Source organism: Dendropsophus ebraccatus, chromosome 13 (assembly GCF_027789765.1).
Source record: "Dendropsophus ebraccatus isolate aDenEbr1 chromosome 13, aDenEbr1.pat, whole genome shotgun sequence".
NCBI lineage: Eukaryota > Metazoa > Chordata > Amphibia > Anura > Hylidae > Dendropsophus > Dendropsophus ebraccatus.
The window spans coordinates 39,726,528-39,749,551 of record NC_091466.1 but is presented as its reverse complement, the minus strand read 5'-3'; the positions used below and the strand labels follow the sequence as shown (position 1 = coordinate 39,749,551).

The 23,024-nt window shown below is 45.2% G+C and overlaps 2 protein-coding genes across 7 annotated transcripts in view; both read right to left on the bottom strand.

The window, feature by feature from the left end:
- The window catches only part of KLC1 (kinesin light chain 1), a 70,819-nt gene extending 66,574 nt beyond the window's left edge, over window positions 1-4,245 (bottom strand). For all 6 annotated transcript variants that reach the window (XM_069951175.1, XM_069951179.1, XM_069951177.1 and 3 more), the window contains exon 1: window positions 4,032-4,245. The gene's annotated coding sequence lies outside the window, so the exon portion shown is untranslated. The remainder of the gene's footprint in view (window positions 1-4,031) is intronic.
- A 9,988-nt stretch (window positions 4,246-14,233) lies between these two features.
- COA8 (cytochrome c oxidase assembly factor 8) overlaps window positions 14,234-23,024 on the bottom strand; it is a 20,409-nt gene continuing 11,618 nt past the window's right edge. The window contains exon 5 of the mRNA XM_069951184.1: window positions 14,234-14,346. Within this exon, the coding sequence (XP_069807285.1) occupies window positions 14,313-14,346 (34 nt within the window). The 3' untranslated portion in view covers window positions 14,234-14,312. The remainder of the gene's footprint in view (window positions 14,347-23,024) is intronic.

Sequence of the window (23,024 nt, the reverse complement as noted above, 5' to 3'; positions counted from 1 at the left end):
AGCACTCTACACGGGGGACACCTTCTATATCATCTTCCAGGTGTAGTGTCCCTGACAACCACTAGAGAGCTTCAAATTTGAGTTTTGTGCATCCTATTCACTTTCAATACACAACCTAAAAAAAGTCAATGACTAAAGCCATTATAGCCAATTTTCAGTTTACCTGACATAATGACAATCACTAGGACTCTGGATCAGTATGTGCGACATCAGTCTGTACCCAGTGATCATCCTCACCAGGGGATGGGGGGGGGTTGGCGTTCGCACTCCTACTTAATGAGCAGATTCTTGGGGGTCAAAGACCATCCAGCAACAAAAGGCTTTGGCGTGTTTGCTTCGCTGCTGGAGACAGAATGCTAGACCCCACTGACAAACATGTCTCTCCACATCAGTATAGCCATATAAGCAGAAATGTTCCCATAAGGCAACAGATATTCCATCCTCTCAGATATATACACCCTGTGCCAGATCTCATATAGCAACCAAGGACACTACTTATCAAGCCCCCATGGCAACACAGCATGTCACAACATAATATAGCTTCCTATTCTGACAATATAGTCAGATCTACCTGGCTAGGATGCTAGTTATCGAATAGGATTTTTTTTTGCATGATTGCAAAGCACAAAGTCATAACTCTGCACCTATAATACAAAGTATCCATGACATACATCCTATTAGACTATTATCCACAGTGCTGCACATAAAGTAACAAGGAACTCATCATAATTTTCCTGCTGCCTGAGACGCAAGTCATCAGGGTGGTCCCTTTGGTCTACATAATGTACTTGTCTCTTATATGAAAGTTTGCAGTCTGCATGGTACTACAAGAAGCCTCTCAACCATACACTTATAAGTGTACAGTAAAGGTACGCTCCCAACCCGCACAGATGGGACTATACGAATCACAGAATATCCAAGACCTACAGGCGGCACCCTTCACAGAGCACAAGATAGGGAAACCTCAGCTATCACCCCAGATGATGGACCATTTGTACCCTATTAAAGGACAGGTGTACACCATGACCATGCAGCCTCCATCCCTGATAAGGGACAGGTGTACACCATGACCATGCAGCCTCCATCCCTGATAAAGGACAGGTGTACACCATGACAATGCAGCCTCCATCCCTGATAAAGGACAGATGTACAACATGACAATGCAGCCTCCATCCCTGATAAGGGACAGGTGTACACCATGACAATGCAGCCTCCATCCCTGATAAAGGACAGGTGTACACCATGACAATGCAGCCTCCATCCCTGATAAAGGACAGGTGTACACCATGACAATGCAGCCTCCATCCCTGATAAAGGACAGGTGTACACCATGACAATGCAGCCTCCATCCCCGATTATGGAGAGGGTTAACCCAATGATAAAGCTGCCTCCATCCTTTACAAAGGGTTGACCATAAATAACCACAAGATCAATTCTCTACAGCCATCCCACAGCCAATCCAAGAGCATTCAGTCCGGACTACATCCCATCACTGCTCCCCACCCTTGGGGTGGGACACGTGTCTGATGACAATACGGTGCCATGCTTTCTACCCACAAGAATGTAACAAATATAACTCTGCAGGAGATGGCTGTGGGGGATCACAACCAGGAAAAAAAAATATTGTAGAAATGTGAGTGTATCTAGGACAACGCAGCCACCAACATGACACCAGATCAGTCCCCAATATCAATTAATTCTTCACACTGGCTAGAACTAGATCACTATCAATAGAGCCTTCATCCATCACACAGGACAGGGTCTCCCTCCATAAGGGCGGGTTCACACTACGGAATTCTCACGGACAATGTCCGCGGAATTCCGTCAGCTGTCCGCCCACACGGGCACAGACACCATTCTATGGGCCAGCATATTCCGCGATCCGCTAAAAGAAGTGACATGACACTTCTTTCAGCGTATAGCGGAATACGCCGGCCCATAGAATGGTGTCTATGGGGCCGGCGGAAAGATGTGCGGGCGGACAGCTGACGGAATTCCGCGGACATTGTCCGCGAGAATTCCGTAGTGTGAACCTGCCCTAACAATGCAGCCTCCATCCATCACATGGGACTTTATAGAGAAAAGGTCATGATCAGACCCATATCACACCACTCAGGAGAAGTCACGTTTATTCCTGTATCACTGCAGCCTCCTCCTAATACAACAGGTACAGGACTAATTCACTGAGCTATCCAATGCTGCCCCATCCTTTTTATAGGACCAGGTCACTCCCTTATCCCTCCATCTTATATACGATCAGATCACTCTCTCTAACAGTACAGCCGTCACAGGAACAGATCACCCTACACCAGTGCTGCTCCATCCTTATATAGGACCAGGTCACTCCCTTTACCCCTCTATCTTACATATGCTCAGATCACTGGAATACACTGCAGGCACCACAGCATCAGATCACCAAATAGCAATGCAGCCTCCATCCTCATTTAGGGCCAAGTCCCCTCTACGACAATGTGGCCTCCATCTATTGCCCTGGATCACCTCCATATGAAAGCAGCCTCCAAACTTTACAAAGAACATGATTAGATCAGACTATGATGCAGCCCCCATCCTTATATAGGACCAGGTCCTCCATCCTTTACGTAGTATCAGGCCTCCCTTATGACAAAGCAGCCTCCATCCATTACATAGAACCCGCTCTCTCCTATGACAATGCAGCCCCCATCTATATTACTAGACCAGGTCTCCTCTATGACAATGCAGCCTCCATCTATAACACAGGACCAGGTCTCCTCTATGACAATGCAGCCTCCATCTATAACACAGGACCAGGTCTCCTCTATGACAATGCAGCCTCCATCTATTACACAGGACCAGGACTCCTCTATGACACTGCAGCCTCCATCTATTACACAGGACCAGGTCTCCTCTATGACAATGCAGCCTCCATCCTATATACAGGACCAGGTCTCCTCTATGACAATGCGGCCTCCATCTATTACACAGGACCAGGTCTCCTCTATGACAATGCAGCCTCCATCTATATTACAAGACCAGGTCTCCTCTATGACAATGCGGCCTCCATCTATTACACAGGACCAGGTCTCCTCTATGACAATGCAGCCTCCATCTATTACACAGGACCAGCTCAGTCTCTATGACAATGCAGCCTCCATCTATAACACAGGACTAGGTCTGCTCTATGACAATGCAGCCTCCATCTATAATATAGGACCAGGTCTGCTCTATGACAATGCAGCCTCCATCTATTACACAGGACCAGGTCTGCTCTATGACACTGCAGCCTCCATCTATTACACAGGACCAGGTCTCCTCTATGACAATGCAGCCTCCATCCTATATACAGGACCAGGTCTCCTCTATGACAATGCAGCCTCCATCTATAATACAGGACCAGGTCTCCTCTATGACAATGCAGCCTCCATCTATTACACAGGACCAGGTCTCCTCTATGACAATGCAGCCTCCATCCTATATACAGGACCAGGTCTCCTCTATGACAATGCAGCCTCCATCCTATATACAGGACCAGGTCTCCTCTATGACAATGCAGCCTCCATCCTATATACAGGACCAGGTCTCCTCTATGACAATGCAGCCTCCATCCTATATACAGGACCAGGTCTCCTCTATGACAATGCAGCCTCCATCCTATATACAGGACCAGGTCTCCTCTATGACAATGCAGCCTCCATCCTATATACAGGACCAGGTCTCCTCTATGACAATGCAGCCTCCATCCTATATACAGGACCAGGTCTCCTCTATGACAATGCAGCCTCCATCCTATATACAGGACCAGGTCTCCTCTATGACAATGCAGCCTCCATCCTATACACAGGACCAGGTCCTCTCAGAGGACAGGTTCTCCATGACACTGCAGTCTCCGATGCCATAACACGGCCTCCTCCTCCTCCTGCCTGACCTCTGCCAGGGACACAGCCCGGAGCTCAGCTCTATGCACTACTACCCACTGCAGCATCCATAGCACTGGCTGCATCCTCCCAGCTCCCCCCGTCACTGCACTGCCCCCTGCCGGCCGCCCCTCTTACCGTTCAGCAGTAAGTGTCAGCGATCTTTTATGGTGACAGCGGAGGTCTCCGGGGCTTCACCGGGGAGCGGCGTCTTCCTGTCACAGGCCCGGGCCTAGGCCTCTCCTAGCTGACAGCCGAGGTGCCGGGGCGCATCCTCCTTCTGCAGCTTCTCTGCCGGTATCCGCCTCTGTCTGCTCCCCAATGAAAATGGCGTTCTCCCCTCCCCGCCCACAATGCACCGCGGCGAGCCATGATGTAATGTGTCAGCCCTTAAAGTGACAGCGCAGGAGGGAGGGGGGCTGAACCATTGTGAGGGGATTAGCGTGGCTGGATTCTGCAGCTAGAAAATAAAGGATGTTCCTAGAAATCCTGAAGCTTGTAAATAAAAGTCTGTCCATGGCGGACAACCCAGGAGGGATCATCACTGAGGCTAAAAAAAGGAGCTGCTATAACCACCTGATTTCGTATTGAGGCAGTTGCCCATAGCAACTATTCAGATTCACTATAAGGTGTATCAGCTTGCCCAGACCAACCAATCAGATTCCTTATCAAGTACAGCAGCTGCCCATATCAACCAATCAGATTCACTTAGGTGAAAGAATCTGCCCATAGCGATACCTCCCAACTTTTGCAAAGAGCAAAGAGGGACATGTGCGCCTCGGTCCACATAGCCACGCCCCCATAGCGGCCCTCCATAGCCACGCCCCCATAGCGACCCTCCATAGCCACGCCCCCATAGCGACCCTCCATAGCCACTCCCCTACAGTCACCACATGCTGCTGACTGAATAGTGCCCGATATAGTATTTAATCCCCCCAAAAATGCCCGATATAGTATCCAATCCCCCATTATAGTGCCCCACATAGTATCCAATCCCCCCAATAGTGCCCACATAGTATCCAATCCCCCATATAGTGCCTCACATAGTATCCAATCCCCCCATATAGTGCCCCACATAGTATCCAATCCCCCCATATAGTGCCCCACATAGTATCCAGTGCCCCACATAGTATCCAATCCCCCATATGGTGCCCCACATAGTATCCAATCCCCCCATATAGTGCCCCATATAGTAGCCAATGCCCCCATATAGTGCCCCACATAGTATCCAATCCCCCCATATAGTGCCCCATATAGTAGCCAATGCCCCCATATAGTGCCCCACATAGTAGCCAATGCCCCCATATAGTGCCCCACATAGTAGCCAATGCCCCCATATAGTGCCCAACATAGTAGCCAATCCCCATATAGTGCCCCACATAGTAGCCAATCCCCCCATATAGTGCCCCACATAGTAGCCAATCCCCATATAGTGGCCCACATAGTAGCCAATCCCCATATAGTGGCCCACATAGTAGCCAATCCCCATATAGTGCCCCACAGGAGATCAGGAGAAAGCTGAGTTACTTAATGGCTTCTTTAGTTCTGTATATACAAAAAAGGATGGAACTGTGGTGGGTGGGGCCAGTACTGAGGTGGGTGGGGCCAGTGCCGCGAACACATGTAATGTACTGAACTGGTTTACTATAGATATGGTCCAAGATAAATTAAATAAACTCAATGTAGCCAAAGCTCCAGGGCCTGATGGATTACACCCCAGAGTTCTTAGGGAACTCAGTTCTGTAATTTCTCTACCCTTGTATGAAATATTCATTGATTCATTGCTTACTGGTATTGTGCCGAGGGACTGGCGTAAGGCAAATGTAGTGCCGATTTTCAAAAAGGGCTCTCGAACTTCCCCAGGTAACTATAGACCTGTAAGCTTAAAGTCCATTGTGGGGAAACTATTTGAGGGCCTTATAAGGGACTACATCCAGGAATATGTAGTGGCTAATAGTATTATAAGTGATAACCAGCATGGTTTTACTAAGGACAGAAGCTGTCAAACCAACCTGATATGTTTCTACGAAGAAGTGAGTAGAAGCCTGGATGGGGGCGCAGCTGTGGATATCGTGTACCTGGATTTTGCTAAAGCGTTTGACACAGTTCCTCATGGACGTCTGATGGGTAAGTTAAAGTCTATCGGTTTGGAAAGTTTAATGTGTAACTGGATTGAAAACTGGCTTAATAATCGTACCCAGAGAGTGGTGGTTAATGGTCCCCGGTAATAAGTGGTGTACCCCAAGGGTCAGTACTGGGCCCTCTTCTGTTTAACTTGTTTATTAATGATATTGAGAATGGAATTAACAGCAATGTTTCTATCTTTGCAGATGACAACAAGCTTTGTAGTACAGTACAGTCTATGGAGGATGTGCAGATGTTACAGGATGACTTAGACACACTGAGTGTTTGGGCGTCCACTTGGCAAATGAGGTTCAATGTGGATAAATGTAAAGTTATGCACCTGGGTACTAATAACCCGCATGCATCATATGTCCTGGGGGGAGTTACTCTGGGAGAGTCACTGATAGAGAAGGATCTGGGTATACTTGTAGATAATAGACTACAGAACAGCACACAATGTCAGTCAGCTGCTTCTAAGGCCAGCAGGATATTGTCATGCATTAAAACAGGCATGGACTCTCGGGACAGGGATATAATATTACCGCCTTATAAAGCTTTGGTGCGGCCTCATCTGGAGTATGTTGTCCAGTTTTGGAACTCAATTCATAAAAAGGATGTTCTAGAGCTGGAGAGGGTACAAAGACGGGCAACTAAACTAATAAGGGGAATGGAACATCTTAGTTATGAGGAGAGATTAAAAGAATTACATTTGTTTAGTCTGAGAAGAGACGTTTAAGGGGAGATATGATTAACTTATTTAAATATATAAATGGCCCCTACAAGAAATATGGGAAAAAGATGTTCCAGGTTAAACCCCCTCAAAGGACAAGGGGGCACTGCCTCCGCCTGGAGAAAAAAAGGTTTAATCTCCGGAGGCGACAAGCCTTCTTTACCATGAGAACTGTGAATCTGTGGAACAGTCTACCACAGGATCTGGTCACAGCAAAAACAGTAGAGGGCTTCAAAACCGGCCTAGACAGGTTCTTAGACCAAAATAATATAAATGCATATGTATAGAACCTCCCCCTTCCCTGCATCCATCCCCTCCTTGGTTGAACTTGATGGACATGTGTCTTTTTTCAACCGTATTAACTATATATTTATATTACTTTATATATATTTATTTATATATAATATATTTATATATAATTATTTTAGTATATTTATATTACTTTATATATATTTATATATAATTATTTTAGTATATTTATATTGCTTGATATATATTTATATATACATAGTAGCCAATCCCCCTATAGTGCCCACATAGTAGCCAATGCCCCCATATATGCCCCACATAGTAGCCAATGCCCCCATATAGTGTCCCACACAGTATCCAATCCCCATATAGTGCCCCACATAGCAGCCAATGTCCCCATATAGCGCCCCACATAGTAGCCAATGCCCCCATATATGCCCCACATAGTAGCTAATCCCCCATATAACGCCCCACATAGTAGCCAATCCCCCATATAGCGTCCCACATAGTAGCCAATCCCCCTATATAGTAGCCAATCCCCCATATAGCGCCCCACATAGTAGCCAATCCCCCCATTTGTGTGGCCCGACCAGAAAAACAATAAACCAGTAACTCACCTGTCCGCCGGTCCCAGCAGCTCCACTCCCGTCGGGGTACAGAGTCACTGACTGTGCCGGGAGAGGAGCTGCTGGGACCGGCGGACAGGTGAGTTACTGGTTTATTGTTTTTTTGGTCGGGCCACACATAATGCGGGACACTGGTTGCCGTTCCGGGACCGCGGGACAGCACCCCGAAAACGGGACTGTCCCGCGGAATCCGGGACGGTTGGGAGCTATGCCCATAGCAACCAATCAGATTCCCTATGAGGTGGAAAGGCGTCCCATAGCAACCAGATTCCCTATAGCAATTAATCAGCTTCCCTCTTTAAAGAGGATGTACCACCTGGTACATCCTCTTTAACCTAAACCCACTGATCGAACAGCGCCGGCATGGGGAATGCCGGTGCCGCGGTCCGTTTTTCGGACCTAGGCCCTGTTCCCGGCGCCATTCTATGCACCAGAACCGGCCGGTGCTCAGGCACTGAAAGCGGGCTGGCCCCTGTGGGAGGAAATTCCCTCTCCTGTATGACGCGGCTCCATTCATTCTAAGGGAGCCGCGTCATACAGGGAAGGGAATTCCCTCCCACTGGGGGCGGCCCGGCCCGCCTCCAGTGCTTGAGCACCGGCCGGTTCCGGTGCATAGAACGGCGCTGTGCACGGGAACCGGGCCTCAGTCCGAAAAACGGACCGCGGCACTGGCTTCCCCATGCCGGCGCCATTCGATCAGTGGGTTTAGGCGTTATCCTGCACTACAAAAACATAGCCACTTTTGCACCACTCGTCTCTAGTTCAGGTGGGGTTTGAAACTCAGTTCCATTAAAGTAAATGGGAAGAAGGTTCTGCATGCTGGAGGTACAGCCAAGCAAAAGGTCCGGGACTTTGGTGGTGCTGACGGCATCCAATGAGTTTCACTCCTTAAATGATGGGAGTAGTAGTGGTGCATGTAAAATCACATACTAATCTGATGAAGAGGCTGTGCCTTGAAACGCGTAATTCTTGCAATAAAAGTTCTGATTTTACCTCCACCACTACTACTCCCATCATTCAAGGAGTGAAACTCATCGGATGCCGTCAGCGCCACCAAAGTGCCGGACCTTTTGCTTGGCTGTACCTCCAGCCTGCAGAACTTTCTTCTAATTCTCCACTGGGATCCCCCGGCCCCGCGGACTGGCCGCAAGAGGCAATATATTGATTATGCGATCGGCGGTGTCGGGCTTGTAGCATGACCACCCCAGGTGAGCGGCTCTGAAAGCCACTATTCTGATTCCTGATTAGCAGTAACCCACTATGTGCGCACCCGGTATTTTTTTTAAATCTTTCCAATTGAAGTAAATGAAGTTTAATTGCAAACCCCACCTGAACCGAAGAGTGGTGCAACCCCTCTAAGCGGAGCAGCTCTCCACAGTTACCAGATTCTTGCAGTTGCTCATAGCAGCCAATCATTTTTTTTTTTTCTTTCATTTTTAAAAGGATTAATGATAAATGAGAACTGATTAGTTGCTATGGGGCATAACCTGCATAAACACTGACTGACATGTTTCTCACTGGTTCTTCATTGGTGGGCCCCAGGATCATTTCCTCTAGTGGGCCCCACATACCCCAGTCCGACACTGTGTGGGAACATAATAAAGTATACTTACCAGTCCCGTGTCACTAGTTACTTAAAGGTATACTTACCATAGGGCCACTCCTGGAGAGGTACAGGACATAGTGGTGTTTGTAGTTCTGGGGGAGGGTAATCTTACCTCTCCAGGTTCCAGCTGGGCTCCAGGGTTCTGGCCTCATCTGGTCAGGTCTGGCTGCTGTGTAATAGGGGTGGAGATAATCACTGCTCTGCTCCTCATTACACAGAAGTGCCATCCTGACAGCAATCAGTGATTGTGTGTTTTCAGTTTTTGGAGCGATTTCCAAATTTCTAAATTTCTTTTTATAGTCCCTCCCTCCGTGCCATACATTCCAATCTGCTTCCCCACGAACCCAAAATATCAAAAGTATTCAGCTCATAGGAATAACTATGATGGGCTGGCCTGCATCACCATAGACCTAGTGTAAAATTCCACAACCATCTGACCATTATGAAATCACCCACCAATGTGTCAGCTGCTGCCCTTACAGTGCTGACCGCGGACCAGTCCACAACTGGCAAATATGAATCCTATCAAATATACTTATTGCACAGACACCTATAGAACTGCAATATATATACAGTATATATATATATATATATATATATATATATATATATATATATACACACACACACACATACACACACACTGGTACTTTGGTTGAGAGCGTTTTTCTAAATTTTAACTTGGTATAAGAGCATTGCTTTGATTTAAGAGCTCACGGTACTGGGTTGGAGGGCGAGTGGGGGAGGGGCATGGTCTGCATAGCGGGGTCAAATCATAGCAGATCCACTTCAGGCAGGGGCTTACATCAGGGGACAGGACTGTGGAGGTAATCTCTCCATAGCTGTAACCCCTCTCTCCCAGGAGAAAGAGTGCTGCATGTATGTGCCCTCATCTGCCCTGCTCATTTCTTTATGCTCCCTGCAGTCTCAGTCAGCCAAGGCCAATTCTGGCCTATCTGCTGCCTGAGGCTAACCTCAGGTGGCCACCCCATCGCTAGTGCCGTGATATATTGCTTGGGTTGAAAAAATTAGGCTAGGTTCACTTTGCGTTTTGTGCCTCCATCACAGTTCTTCTTTGGAATCCTGCAGAGAATGGGATGCTGGCGTATACTCCAGCAAAGAGCAGTGGATAGCATTTTTTTTTGTATGTTGGAACTTTCACCTAGTGACCCAATAATACAGCACACACCATTATTCAGACCCTATAAAATTCCCAGGCACCTGAAAGCTGGAAACTTAAAGTGTCATTGTCGTTTTAAAATCTAAATCAACAGTAGATAGTAGTGATATAAAGCAAGTTTGCAATTTACATTAATAATTTTTTTAGTTATCATGGAAAACACAGCACTTAATGTTTTCTGACTGTTTTTTTTTCTTAAAAAAAAGAAAGAAAAAACGGAAACAGTCAGAAAACAGGAAGTCCTGTGTATCCCAGGCCATCTGAGTGCTTACAGAAAGAAGGCAGTCACAGAAGGAAGTCAGACTCTCTGTACTGGCCAGAATTCCTGGGTTTAGTCTGTTTTTTTCAACCGGCACAAGTCAGAAAATCTGCCTTCAGGAGACTGGACCTGGATTTCTGGTAAGTTCAGCGAGCGACTGAATCTGCTGGAAGTTATCTGCGCGAATTCCATAGTGTGCACATACCCTCAGGAAGTCAGCTATGGCTGTTCCATTAACTTGATGCAAGCAAATATTTTACAAATTGTGATAGATCAATACAGATAGTTGGTTAAAAATATGCAGATTTATACAATGAATTTAATTTATGTACTGCCACTAGAATATCCCTTTAAGCCAAAAAATATTAAAAGTTCACGAAGAGATCTTATAAGCAATAATCAGCGCACAGAGACACATGATATTAAATCCTGAAATTTCATATCCCGTATCCTCTTCCCATCTCCAGGAAGCGTTCAGTTGCTGGAAGGATCTGCCAAATGTTTTAATTACCGCATTAGTCAAAGCTTCAGGAAAGTTCTGTTTAATTAAGATTATAGAACTGGCAGCTTAGCGATAACATGCCGGCTGCGCGGTCTACACTCAATCATAGTCACAAACTGAATGAGACTTTGGACTATTTTTATAAGTTTTTGTGGCTAGCTACTGTACATAATGGAGTCTATGACAAGGCCGGAGACGCACGCGCCCGCTGCTATCCGCGAGCAGGCCCAAGTTTCAGATTACGCAACTAAGTTTCCATCTGTTTTAAGCAGTGTGCACATACCCTCATACGACTGCCATGGCAGGTCGGCCTTCTTTGTGAAGTTGCCATTGACTGCTCATATTGACCTCAGCAGATACAGGTGAAATAAAGTTTTTAATGCAGCCATGCAAATAAATGGTCATCCACGCAATATTCAGATGGACCAGGGCAACTCTACTCTGGATCTTAAAAGAGTAGAGTTGAAATAGTCAGGAACCCCCTGGGCATCTAGGATCAACTTCTACAACATCCATATACAGTATGCAAGGGTGTCATCAGATGTACCAAAATATGAAATTAGCTCATCTATGGTGCAGAATATTTTCATACCATTGTTGTTTGACCTCATTAGAGAGAAAAAATTTCAATGTATTAAAATACAAAGTATTTAATTTTATTAGTAAGAAAATATAAAAAATGTAAATAAAATAAAAATACAATAAATATTTAAAGAAATGTACAATAAAAATAACATTTTTAATTTCCTTTATTTTATATCTGATTTTAATTTCCAGTTTTATTTATATTTTTCTCATCTTTGCACAAACCCAGCAGCTAATATTCCTTTTCCTGACTGTGCCACCACATGAGAAATGAATTATTAAATAGTAATTTCCGCCAACCTTGCAGATTATTAATACACGCAAATATTACAAACTAATATATCTTACCAGACAGCGATGCTCCCTTTTCTTCTTCTCTTGTTTTCAAGCATCATCCCAAATACACCTGAAGCCCCCAACCCTAAACTCAGTAACTAAAATAAATAAATAAATCAGCTTAGCAATGACTTTTGTTTACTGATTTCGACTTATAGCAGCTTAGTGATCAGATTACAAGCAGCACAAGTCTATGAAGAGAGGAAGCAAATGGGAACACACACTGCAGAGAGAAAGACAGATAAGACAACTTTTTGGGTAGTATTAGACAGGCTGATGGGGGCCCGATAATAACTGTAAACGAGCACCGATCTGCTAGATCGGCGCTTGTTTACTATTACACGGCCCGATAATAGTTTAACAAGGGCTGCAGGGACATCTTTACTGATGTCCTTGCAGCCCTTGTTTAAACTGTATGCGGTTCAGGGAAGAAAAAGAGCGCTGCACCTCACACCAATGGCTGATACAAGTGCCCCTAGTCCACACTGTGCTAGTCAGCGACCACCACCCCCGCAGGCGTGCACAGTCAGGGAAGGGAGGCCATGGAACGGCCCTGTAACCCCCATGCCACAGGACCAGACCCAAAAATGCCACACCAAAACCCAGCCAGCACCGCCGGCGGAGAAGGTCGCCCCCAAACAGCACAAGTCTGGATGAGGTATTGCGCTCACCATAGCTGCTGCAGACAGAATGGGAAAAGACAGGAGGGATTAAAACCATGTGCACTCAGGTGTCTCCTGCTAATTGCGGTCATGTGGGTCTCACCAGGAGGAGTGCAAAACACGGAGAAAAGAGAGAAACAAAATGCGGTTCAGGGAAGAAAAAGAGCGCTGCACCTCACACCTATGGCTGATACTAGTGCCCCTAGGCTAAATAAAAAACACATCAGAATTTTCCCTGAACCGTATTTTGTTTCTCTCTTTTCTCAGTGTTTTGCACTCCTCCTGGTGAGACCCATATGACCGCAGTTAGCAGGAGACACCTGAGTGCACATGGTTTTAATCCCTCCTGTCTGTCCCATTCTATCTTTGATAGCTATGGTGAGTGCAATACCTTATCCAGACTTGTGCTGGCAGCCCTGGATGAGGGTTTTATCCCTAAAAAGATATTTGATGGGTTGATTCAGAGATTTCCGCAGATCCCTACATTCTATTTACTTCCGAAGATCCATAAAGATCCCCTCAATCCTCCGGGGCGTCCCATTGTATCAGGCATAGATGGGTTATGTGACCCGATATGTAAATTTGTAGATTACTATCTCAAACCCTTGGTGGAGAATTTACCATCGTATATTAGAGATACAACGGACGCCCTGGCAAGGATTGATGGGATCTTTATGGAACCAGACATGATTCTAGTTACTGCGGACGTAGAGTCCCTGTACACATGTATAGGACACCAGCATGGACTACGTGCCGTAGAATATTTCCTTCGTATGAGCAGCTGGGATTCCGACACCTGCGCAATTGATTCTTACGCTGTTGAGATTTATTTTGACTCATAATTTTTTTGTCTTTAAGGATGTTTTTTACTTACAGCAGCGCGGCACTGCCATGGGGGCGGCCTGTGCGCCCTCGTATGCCAACCTCTTTCTGGGACTGTGGGAGCGGGAGGTGTTCCAGGAGGGGTGTGGCGGGGTCGGGTGGGCCGTTCCCCATGTGCAGTGCTGGCATCGTTACATTGACGATGTGCTTATGATTTTGCAGGGGTCGGTCTCCCAGCTGGAAGATTTCATGAAGGAGTTGAATTGTAATCAGTACAATATCAGGTTAACATATAAATACAGCAGACAACAGATAGATTTTTTGGATGTGTCCATAGAATGTGACTGTAGGGGACAATTACAGACAGACGTATTCCGCAAACCTACATCTGTAAACTCTCTGTTACACACCACCTCAGCCCATGTACCCTCGACAATCAGAGCGATCCCTGTGGGTCAGTTCCTGAGGATGAGAAGGATCTGCTCCACAGAGGACCATTTCCAAGCACAATCACATGATCTTAGAGATAGATTCAGAGAGAGGGGATATGGCAAAAAAACGATTGAGAGAGGATATAGAAGGGCTGCAAACACACAGAGAGGGGAGTTATTACAAACAACAGTAAGACAGAAGGAATCTAACCAGACAATACGATTTATTTCACCCTATAACGACAAATGGGATTCTATGCGTCAGATCCTGAATAAGCACTGGCCAGTCTTGTTCACGGATACGATCTTAGCCTCTCGTCTCCCAGAAACTCCACAACTCACTGCAAAAAGAGGAAAGAACTTAAAAGATCTTTTAGTCAGGAGCCACTATGTGGCCAAAACCAATAACCCCTTTGGGTCTAAAGGGCAAAGAACAGGATGTTACCCATGTGGGGACTGTATGGCTTGCAAAAATATGGACAGGACAAACAACTTCACATCCGCAGATGGTAGCAAAATTTACCAAATTAGGGACTACATTTCATGTAATACTACATACGTTATCTATTACGCAACCTGTGGATGTGGTAAAATATACGTTGGATTGACATCCCGGGAACTGCGGATAAGAGTGAGGGAACATGTTAGAGGCATAATGGCAGCAAAAGGGGTGGTGGATGTTGAAAGCCTCAAGTCAATACCCAGACATTTCAAGTTGTTCCACAATTGTGATCCTGGCACCTTCAGAGTAAGGCCCCGTTCCCACTGAGCAAAGCTAGCGGAATTCCGCGACGGAATTGTCCGCCGCGGAATGCCGTTAGCCTCCCGCTCATAATGGGACTCTATGGGAGGCGCGCGCTGCTGCTCTGTACGCGCTGAAGAATGAACATGTTCATTCTTCAGCGCGGACAGGGCAGGAGCGCGCGCCTCCCATAGAGTCCCATTATGAGCGGGAGGCTAACGGCATTCCGCGGCGGACAATTCCGTCGCGGAATTCCGCTAGCTTTGCTCAGTGGGAACGGGGCCTAAGGGGAATTGAGGAAGTCCATGGTGGTATTAGAAGTGGGAATATCAAAAGGATCCTGGCACAGAAGGAATGCCGCTGGATCAGTACCTTAGGTACAATGTCCCCAGATGGTTTAAATGAACAGTTGAGTTTTGTGCCGTTCTTATAGTCAACCGTTGGTTTTTCCATTTCATGTTTTTAACCATTGTGCTGTCTTTTTTGTTTTTAATTTTTTAGTTACGTGACATATGTGCTGTGCCCTGCTTATATGTTGTGAATGAGGAAACATGACGGTGTGTGGAGACCCACTAAAAGCAAGAACTGAGAGAGAATAAGAGGAAAAGAGAAATGCATTCTAAAAAAAGACTCTGGGATAGATATACCATCAATATGGGCCCTCCTTATCTATATCATGTTTGTAAATTAATTGATTTGTGTATCCATCATGGTTTCAGTATAATTCCCCCCTTCTCCCCTTTTTTTTTTTGTGTGTGTTCACATTATATGCGGTTTTTATGCGTTTTCATGATTTTTGGTTGTAATTGTGTCACAAACACATGATAGTAACATTTTTATATTGTTCACATACTTTTTATAACTGTACTATACGGTTTATGTATTTTTTATCACTTACAGACATAATTGCACGTATGTGCTGTGGTTATAATTCCATAAGCACCTTACTTGATGTATTTGCACTTGCACTTTTTAGAAAGGGTTTAGTTATTTACCTAAAACAATAGATTTTGTTATTTTATTTATTAATATTGGTAATTCTTAGTATGGCCCTTCTCCCTTTAGACACAATGCAGTTGGTATCCACTGTGCACCCGAGATGTGGGCGCTGGAGTAGCGTCGGTTGTGGCCTCAATATGCCTCCTGCGCATGTTCGGGAATTCCGGATCCCGCGCATGCGCTGGGTGGCTGAGTGGTCGTGGCTGATGTGATGCCGGCGTCCTACTTCCGGTGGCACGTATTATGACGGAGATGTCGCGGCGGAAGTGACGCTAGCGCCATACTTCCGGTTGCACGCACGGTGGATCCACCGGGGTTAGATTTCCTCATTTGGGGAACAGCATAAAAGGAATCAGAGCAGTGGTGAGGGTATGCCCCCTAGAGGAAGCATCATACGCGAAACGTGGGTAAGACCATGCTACAACTTTATTATTTGCACATATGTTAATATTTGGATGTAGTCACTACGATGATGGGATAGGATTTCCAGTATAGGTCATATAACATACTGTTTTGGGTGTGAAGGACCGGATAGTGTTTAGGTTTACTTCTGTCACACTTTAGTTACCATACATATAATCTTTAGCATATAGTCGGACATAGTGCAATTGTCACATGCTGCGTCGCATCCCCATGTAAACTGTGCAAGTGGTTGTTATTTATTGAGTCTTTTTGTCTTTGAACACGATTTATATTCTTATTTTGTTACGCTTTTAATGGTACTAAATAAAGATATTAATATTTTATAAAAGGAATGTATTGCCCATGTGTTTTGTTCTGGTGGATATTGTGCTGTTTGGGGGCAGCTTCCTCCGCCGGTGGTGCTGGCTGGGTTTTGGTGTGGCATTTTTGGGTCTGGTCCTGTGGCATGGGGGTTACAGGGCCGTTCCATGGCCTCCCTTACCTGACTGTGCACGGGTGGTGGTCGCTGACTAGCACAGTGTGGGGACCCATGTGTATCAGATACCTGCACGCGGTACATGGGGTAGTGTGGCTTGATCAATTCACATACAGAATTCTGATGTTTTTTATGCAGCCGAGAGGCACTAGTATCAGCCATAGGTGTGAGGTGCAGCACTCTTTTTCTTCCCTGAACCGTATCTTGTTTAAACTGTATATATTACCTGTCCATGCAGCAGGGCTCCTCTTGCGCTCTACTTCTCCCCGGGTCCCACGTACTCCAGCTTCAGAGCAGCCTGTCTGAGCTGACAGGCCACTCAGCCAATTACTGGCTGCGGCGGTCCCGGCGGTCAGCTCAGACAGGCCGCTCTGAAGCTGGAGTGTGGGACCCGGTGAGAAGCAGAGCGCAAGAGGAGCCCTACAGCATGGACAGGTAATGTATTCTTTGCATATCGTCAGCTGCCGTGTGCGCACCGCTATTAAACGTAGCGATGCGCGGTTGGTGTAAAACCTATATCAACGATCAGCCGATGACAACGATCATCGGCTGATCGTTGTGTTTATTATACAGAACGATAATCGGCTGGATAGGGCCGAATATCGTTCCGTGTAATAGTACCCTTTGAATCTTACAATCTGTAAATTTTTGGTGCTTTTTTTCTAATTTTCAATTTACCATTGCTCGCTCTCTCTCTATCTATCTATATATATATATATATATATATACAGTTAGGGCCAGAAATATTTGTTATTTTAGCTGTTTACAAAAACATGTTCAAAAATACAATTATATATATAATATGGGCTGAAAGTGCACACTCCCAGCTGCAATATGAGAGTTTCCACATCCAAATCGGAGAAAGGGTTTAGGAATCATAGCTCTGTAATGCATAGCCTCCTCTTTTTCAAGGGACCAAAAGTAATTGGACAATGGACTCTAAGGGCTGCAATTAACTCTGAAGGCGTCTCCCTCATTAACCTGTAATCAATGAAGTAGTTAAAAGGTCTGGGGTTGATTCCAGGTGTGTGGTTTTGCATTTGGAAGCTGTTGCTGTGACCAGACAACATGCGGTCAAAGGAACTCTCAATTGAGGTGAAGCAGAACATCCTGAGGCTGAAAAAAAAGAAAATATCCATCAGAGAGATAGCAGACATGCTTGGAGTAGCAAAATCAACAGTCGGGTACATTCTGAGAAAAAAGGAATTGACTGGTGAGCTTGGGAACTCAAAAAGGCCTGGGCGTTCACGGAAGACAACAGTGGTGGATGATCGCCGCATACTTTCTTTGGTGAAGAAGAACCCGTTCACAACATCAACTGAAGTCCAGAACACTCTCAGGGAAGTAGGTGTATCTGTCTCTAAGTCAACAGTAAAGAGAAGACTCCATGAAAGTAAATACAAAGGGTTCACATCTAGATGCAAACCATTCATCAATTCCAAAAATAGACAGGCCAGAGTTAAATTTGCCGAAAAACACCTCAAGAAGCCAGCTCAGTTCTGGAAAAGTATTCTATGGACAGATGCGACAAAGATCAACCTGTACCAGAATGATGGGAAGAAAAAAGTTTGGAGAAGAAAGGGAACGGCACATGATCCAAGGCACACCACATCCTCTGTAAAACATGGTGGAGGCAACGTGATGGCATGGGCATGCATGGCTTTCAATGGCACTGGGTCACTTGTGTTTATTGATGACATAACAGCAGACAAGAGTAGCCGGATGAATTCTGAAGTGTACCGGGATATACTTTCAGCCCAGATTCAGCCAAATGCTGCAAAGCTGATCGAACGGCGCTTCATAGTACAGATGGACAATGACCCCAAGCATACAGCCAAAGCTACCCAGCTACCCATGAGTGCAAAAAAGTGGAACATTCTGCAATGGCCAAATCAATCACCAGATCTTAACCCAATTGAGCATGCATTTCACTTGCTCAAATCCAGACTTAGGGTATATTCACACGAACGGGCTCGCAGCGAGAATCTCGCTGCGAGCCCGTTCGTGTGAATATACCCTTAAGACGGAAAGACCCACAAACAAGCAAGACCTGAAGGCTGCGGCTGTAAAGGCCTGGCAAAGCACTAAGAAGGAGGAAACCCAGCGTTTGGTGGTGTCCATGGGTTTCACACTTAAGGCAGTGATTGCCTCCAAAGGATTCGCAACAAAATATTGAAAAAAATATATCTTTTGTTTGGGTTATGTTTATTTGTCCAATTACTTTTGAGCTCCTAAAATGTGAAGTGTTTGTAAAGAAATGTGTACAATTCCTTTATTTTCTATCAGATATTTTTGTTCAACCCTTCAAATTAAATGTTACAATCTGCACTTGAATTCTGTTGTAGAGGTTTCATTTCAAATCCAATGCGGTGGCATGCAGAGCCCAACTCGCGAAAATTTTGTCACTGTCCAAAAATTTCTGGCCCTAACTGTGTATATATATATATATATATATATATATATATATAAATATTTTTTATTAATTATTTTCCATTTTCTAACAACTTTAAAATAATACAATATACATCGCAATATGACCATTATCACAACGTAGATTTTACAGTACAAACATAGCCGTCCCCTCCCTCCACCCTTGCCTGGGCAGTTCGGGAAGAAAAAAACAAAACAAAACACACAAAGGGACTCAACCTTTCAAATACTTTATTGTATCGATCGCAGGCTTTCTTTAATTTTTTTCTCCACCGCATATAAAAGGATCCTGTCCCTTGCACCTCTAGGACCAAAGCCCACAATTTTTTTTTTAGCTTCTCTTTTTAGCGATTCTGACCCTTTGAGCCAGTGGTTCCATATGTAGATTGAATAAAAGTGGCAACAGGGGACAACCCTGCGGGTCCCCCTTGTTAACTATATTGTATCAGACAGTATACAATTGACCATACAGCCGCTGCACAGGGATTTTAAGCATATTCTGCATTTAGGCAATGAAGAATGAGGTTTGAATTGTGTTTCTAATATTTAAAAGGGGTACTCCTGAGCCCCCCAAAAATGTTTTTAAATCACCTGATGTAAGAAAGTTATTTAGATTTGTAATTTACTTCTATTTAAAAATCTAAAATCTCCCAGTACTTATCAGCTGCTGTATGTCCTGCAGGAAGTGGTGTATTCTTTTCAGTATTGCACAGTGCTCTCTGCTACCACCTCTGGCCATGTCAGGAACTGTCCAGAGCAGTAGCAAATCTGCATAGAAAACCTCTCCTGTTTTGGACAGTTCCTGATATGGACAGAGGTGGAAGCAGAGAGCACTGTGTCAGACTGGAAGGAACACACCACTTCCTGCATACAGCAGCTCATAAGGGCTGGAAGGCTTGAGATTTTCAAATAAAAGTAATTTACAAATCTGTATAGCTTTCTGACACCAGATGCTTTAAAAACTTTTTTTTTGTCTCAGGAGTACCCTTTTAAGTACTGGAAACACATTTAAACCTCAGTCTTCGTTGCCTAGCTGCAGAATCTGCCCAAAATCCACATTTGTGTGACTCCCTGTGCACATGCCTGTGCATCTGCTGAGTACAAAAGTTCTCAAATTCTGGTTTGTGAAGCCGGGCACAAACAGTCTTTTTCTGCCAATAACAGCATCCCTATGAATTTCATATACATATATATATATATTTTTTTTTTTTGCAATGAAGTACCCCTTTAAATTTCCTGTGCAAAACATAGTGGAGGGAATTTACAGGCAGACCTGGGCTCTCAGCCTCCCTGCTGTGCAGAATTATTCAGGAGGAGGAAATGACTAATTAGTTACAGTGCAGCGAACATGACAGGAGCGAATGAACAGCAAACACAAAGTAAAGAAATAACAGATCATGAGCAGTTTACAGTCTACTGTTTACACTTACAGGTGCTAATGAGTGCCTCTCATCTCTTATGCTTTAAGCACAGCTTTTATAATATTGTCACACGTTCTGGAATATTTTGTCCTAGAAGCATCTCTTTGAGAGAACTCTGAGCATTAAAGGGGTACTCTGGTATCAGAAAACTGTCAACATGAACGATCACGCCACGATATGTATCTTACTGATATAGTATTATCACTAATAGTCCTGGCTTCAGCGTGCTTTCTTGTTATTCACCCCTGCCAGGAAGTTGTAGTTGAAGAACTACAAAATGTGTATTGTCTCCAGCTCCTCCCTCTCTCTGTAGACAACGCATCATCCTCTGATGTCATAGGAGGCTTGTCTTAATCTTGTCTCTAAGCTCTAACACCTGAAAGATTTAGGCTAATGGTCCTTTTACACGGAGTGATAATTCGCCCAATCGATCGTTTAACGATTTTGAAGTATCAGCGTTTAGACAGAACGATAGGTCGTTAGAAAAAATTGTTATTGCGATTGTTTTACAATCGATTAAGCCCATCTCACACATAGGGTAAATCGGTGAAAGACTGTTTACACAAAGCGATCTGTGAATTTTTTGCAAACGACCAACAATGATTTGAGAACTTGAAAGATCAAAATGACCGATTTCTCGCTCGTTGTTTGATCGTTTGTTGTATTTACACAAGCCGATTATCGCTCAAATGCGATCATTATCGCAAAAATTCCATTAGTCTGCACAAACTTTAATTTAATAGCAGTTAGTGCTCCAGAGCATCTCTCCTTTCCAGCTGTAAATCAGTTCAAGTAATTGCAAGACAAGTCAGTCATTTTAGATGCTATGAAGCAGTGTCTTCAGCCCACCTACCCTGAAAATATATACTGAGGGTATAAACACACACACTGTATACGCAGCGTATTTACTGCTGTGATACGCAGCGAATACGCAACAAATACACAGCAGATTAGATCTAAATAACTGAACACAGCATCAAATCTGCACCATCAAATCTGCTGCAGATCTGCTGCGTATCTGCTGTGTATACGGTGTGTGTGTTTGTACCCTGAGGGTACAAACACACACAGCAGATACGCATCAGATACGTAGCAGATACGCAGCAGATTTGATACTGTGTTCAGTTCTTTAGATCTAATCTGCTGCGTATCGCAGCAGTAAATACGCAGCGTATATGCCGTGTGTGTTTGTATCCTAACACCGCAACTGTTATTTCCTCTGTCCTCTCTTACTACATGCATCAGTCAAGTGTATGTTGTGTCCCAGTAGCGAAATTAGAGGGGGGCAAAGGGGGAGGTCGCTCCCGGGCCCACCAAGGCTGGGGACAGCTTCCTGTCTGTGTGTCTGCTCACTCTATACCAGGGCAGAAGAAACACAGCCCGGGCCCCTCCCCCGCTCCCTCACTACCTCCTCCGGCTGCTTCCTGCTCTCAGATGTCGGGACAGAAGAAGAGGAGGGGCGCCAGAGTCTGACTGTGAGGAGAAGATCAGAGAGCTGCACCACATGGCCCCCTCAGAGCTTCCCTGTAATTACAGTTAAGTGCTGTGTGTCCCTGGGTGCATGGGATGTGTCTGTGTGTCCCTGGGTGCATGGGATGTGTCTGTGTGTCCCTGGGTGCATGGGATGTGTCTGTGTGTCCCTGGGTGCATGGGATGTGTCTGTGTGTCCCTGGGTGCATGGGATGTGTCTTTGTGTCCCTGGGTGCATGGGATGTGTCTGTGTGTCCCTGGGTGTATGTAATGTGATGTAAGAAGAGATAAGTAAAACTTAGTGTTTAAGGCTATGTTCACACACATAAGTTCCGTAGTAATCATGGCCGTTGTAACAATGGCCATGATTTCTACGGAACTTATGTAGTACTGCCTTCTGAGGAATCCTGGCCGGAGTGTATACACATAGCATACGCTCGGCCGGGATCCCTAGCAGCGCCGTAGAAAACTGACATATCCGTTTTCTGCGGCCGCTATTCAATGAATAGCGGCTGCAGAAAGCCAATGGAGTGTGTGGCTCTGGCCGCACGCTCCATTATGTGCAGTGTGGAGTTGTGCTGCGGATGCACCCGCATTAGAACTCAGCGACGCTAACTCCCATTGTACCCTGGTGGCAGGACATGATGAGAGTTGTACTTTGGTAACAGCTAAGGAGTCACTGGTTAGGAAGCAATCATTTAGGTAGAGATTATTTAGTAGTGTTCTCAAACCTGTGACGATTCAGTGCAAAACTACAACTCCCATCATGCCCTTCTGGCAGGAGATAGTGGGGATTGTAGTTTAGGAACAGCAGGAGGGTCACATGTTGGAGAACACTTTACTAAATAAACTGTACCCCTAAATGATTGCTTCCTAACAGTGGCTCCTCAGCTCTTACCAAACTAAAACTCTCATCATGTCCTGCCACCAGGGTACAATGGGAGTTATAGTTTTGCCACTGGTAGGGAAACAATAATTTAGGGGGAGGTTTATTTAGTATAGTGTTATCCAACATGTGACCCTCCAGTCGCTACAAGACTAGAACTCCCATCATGTCCT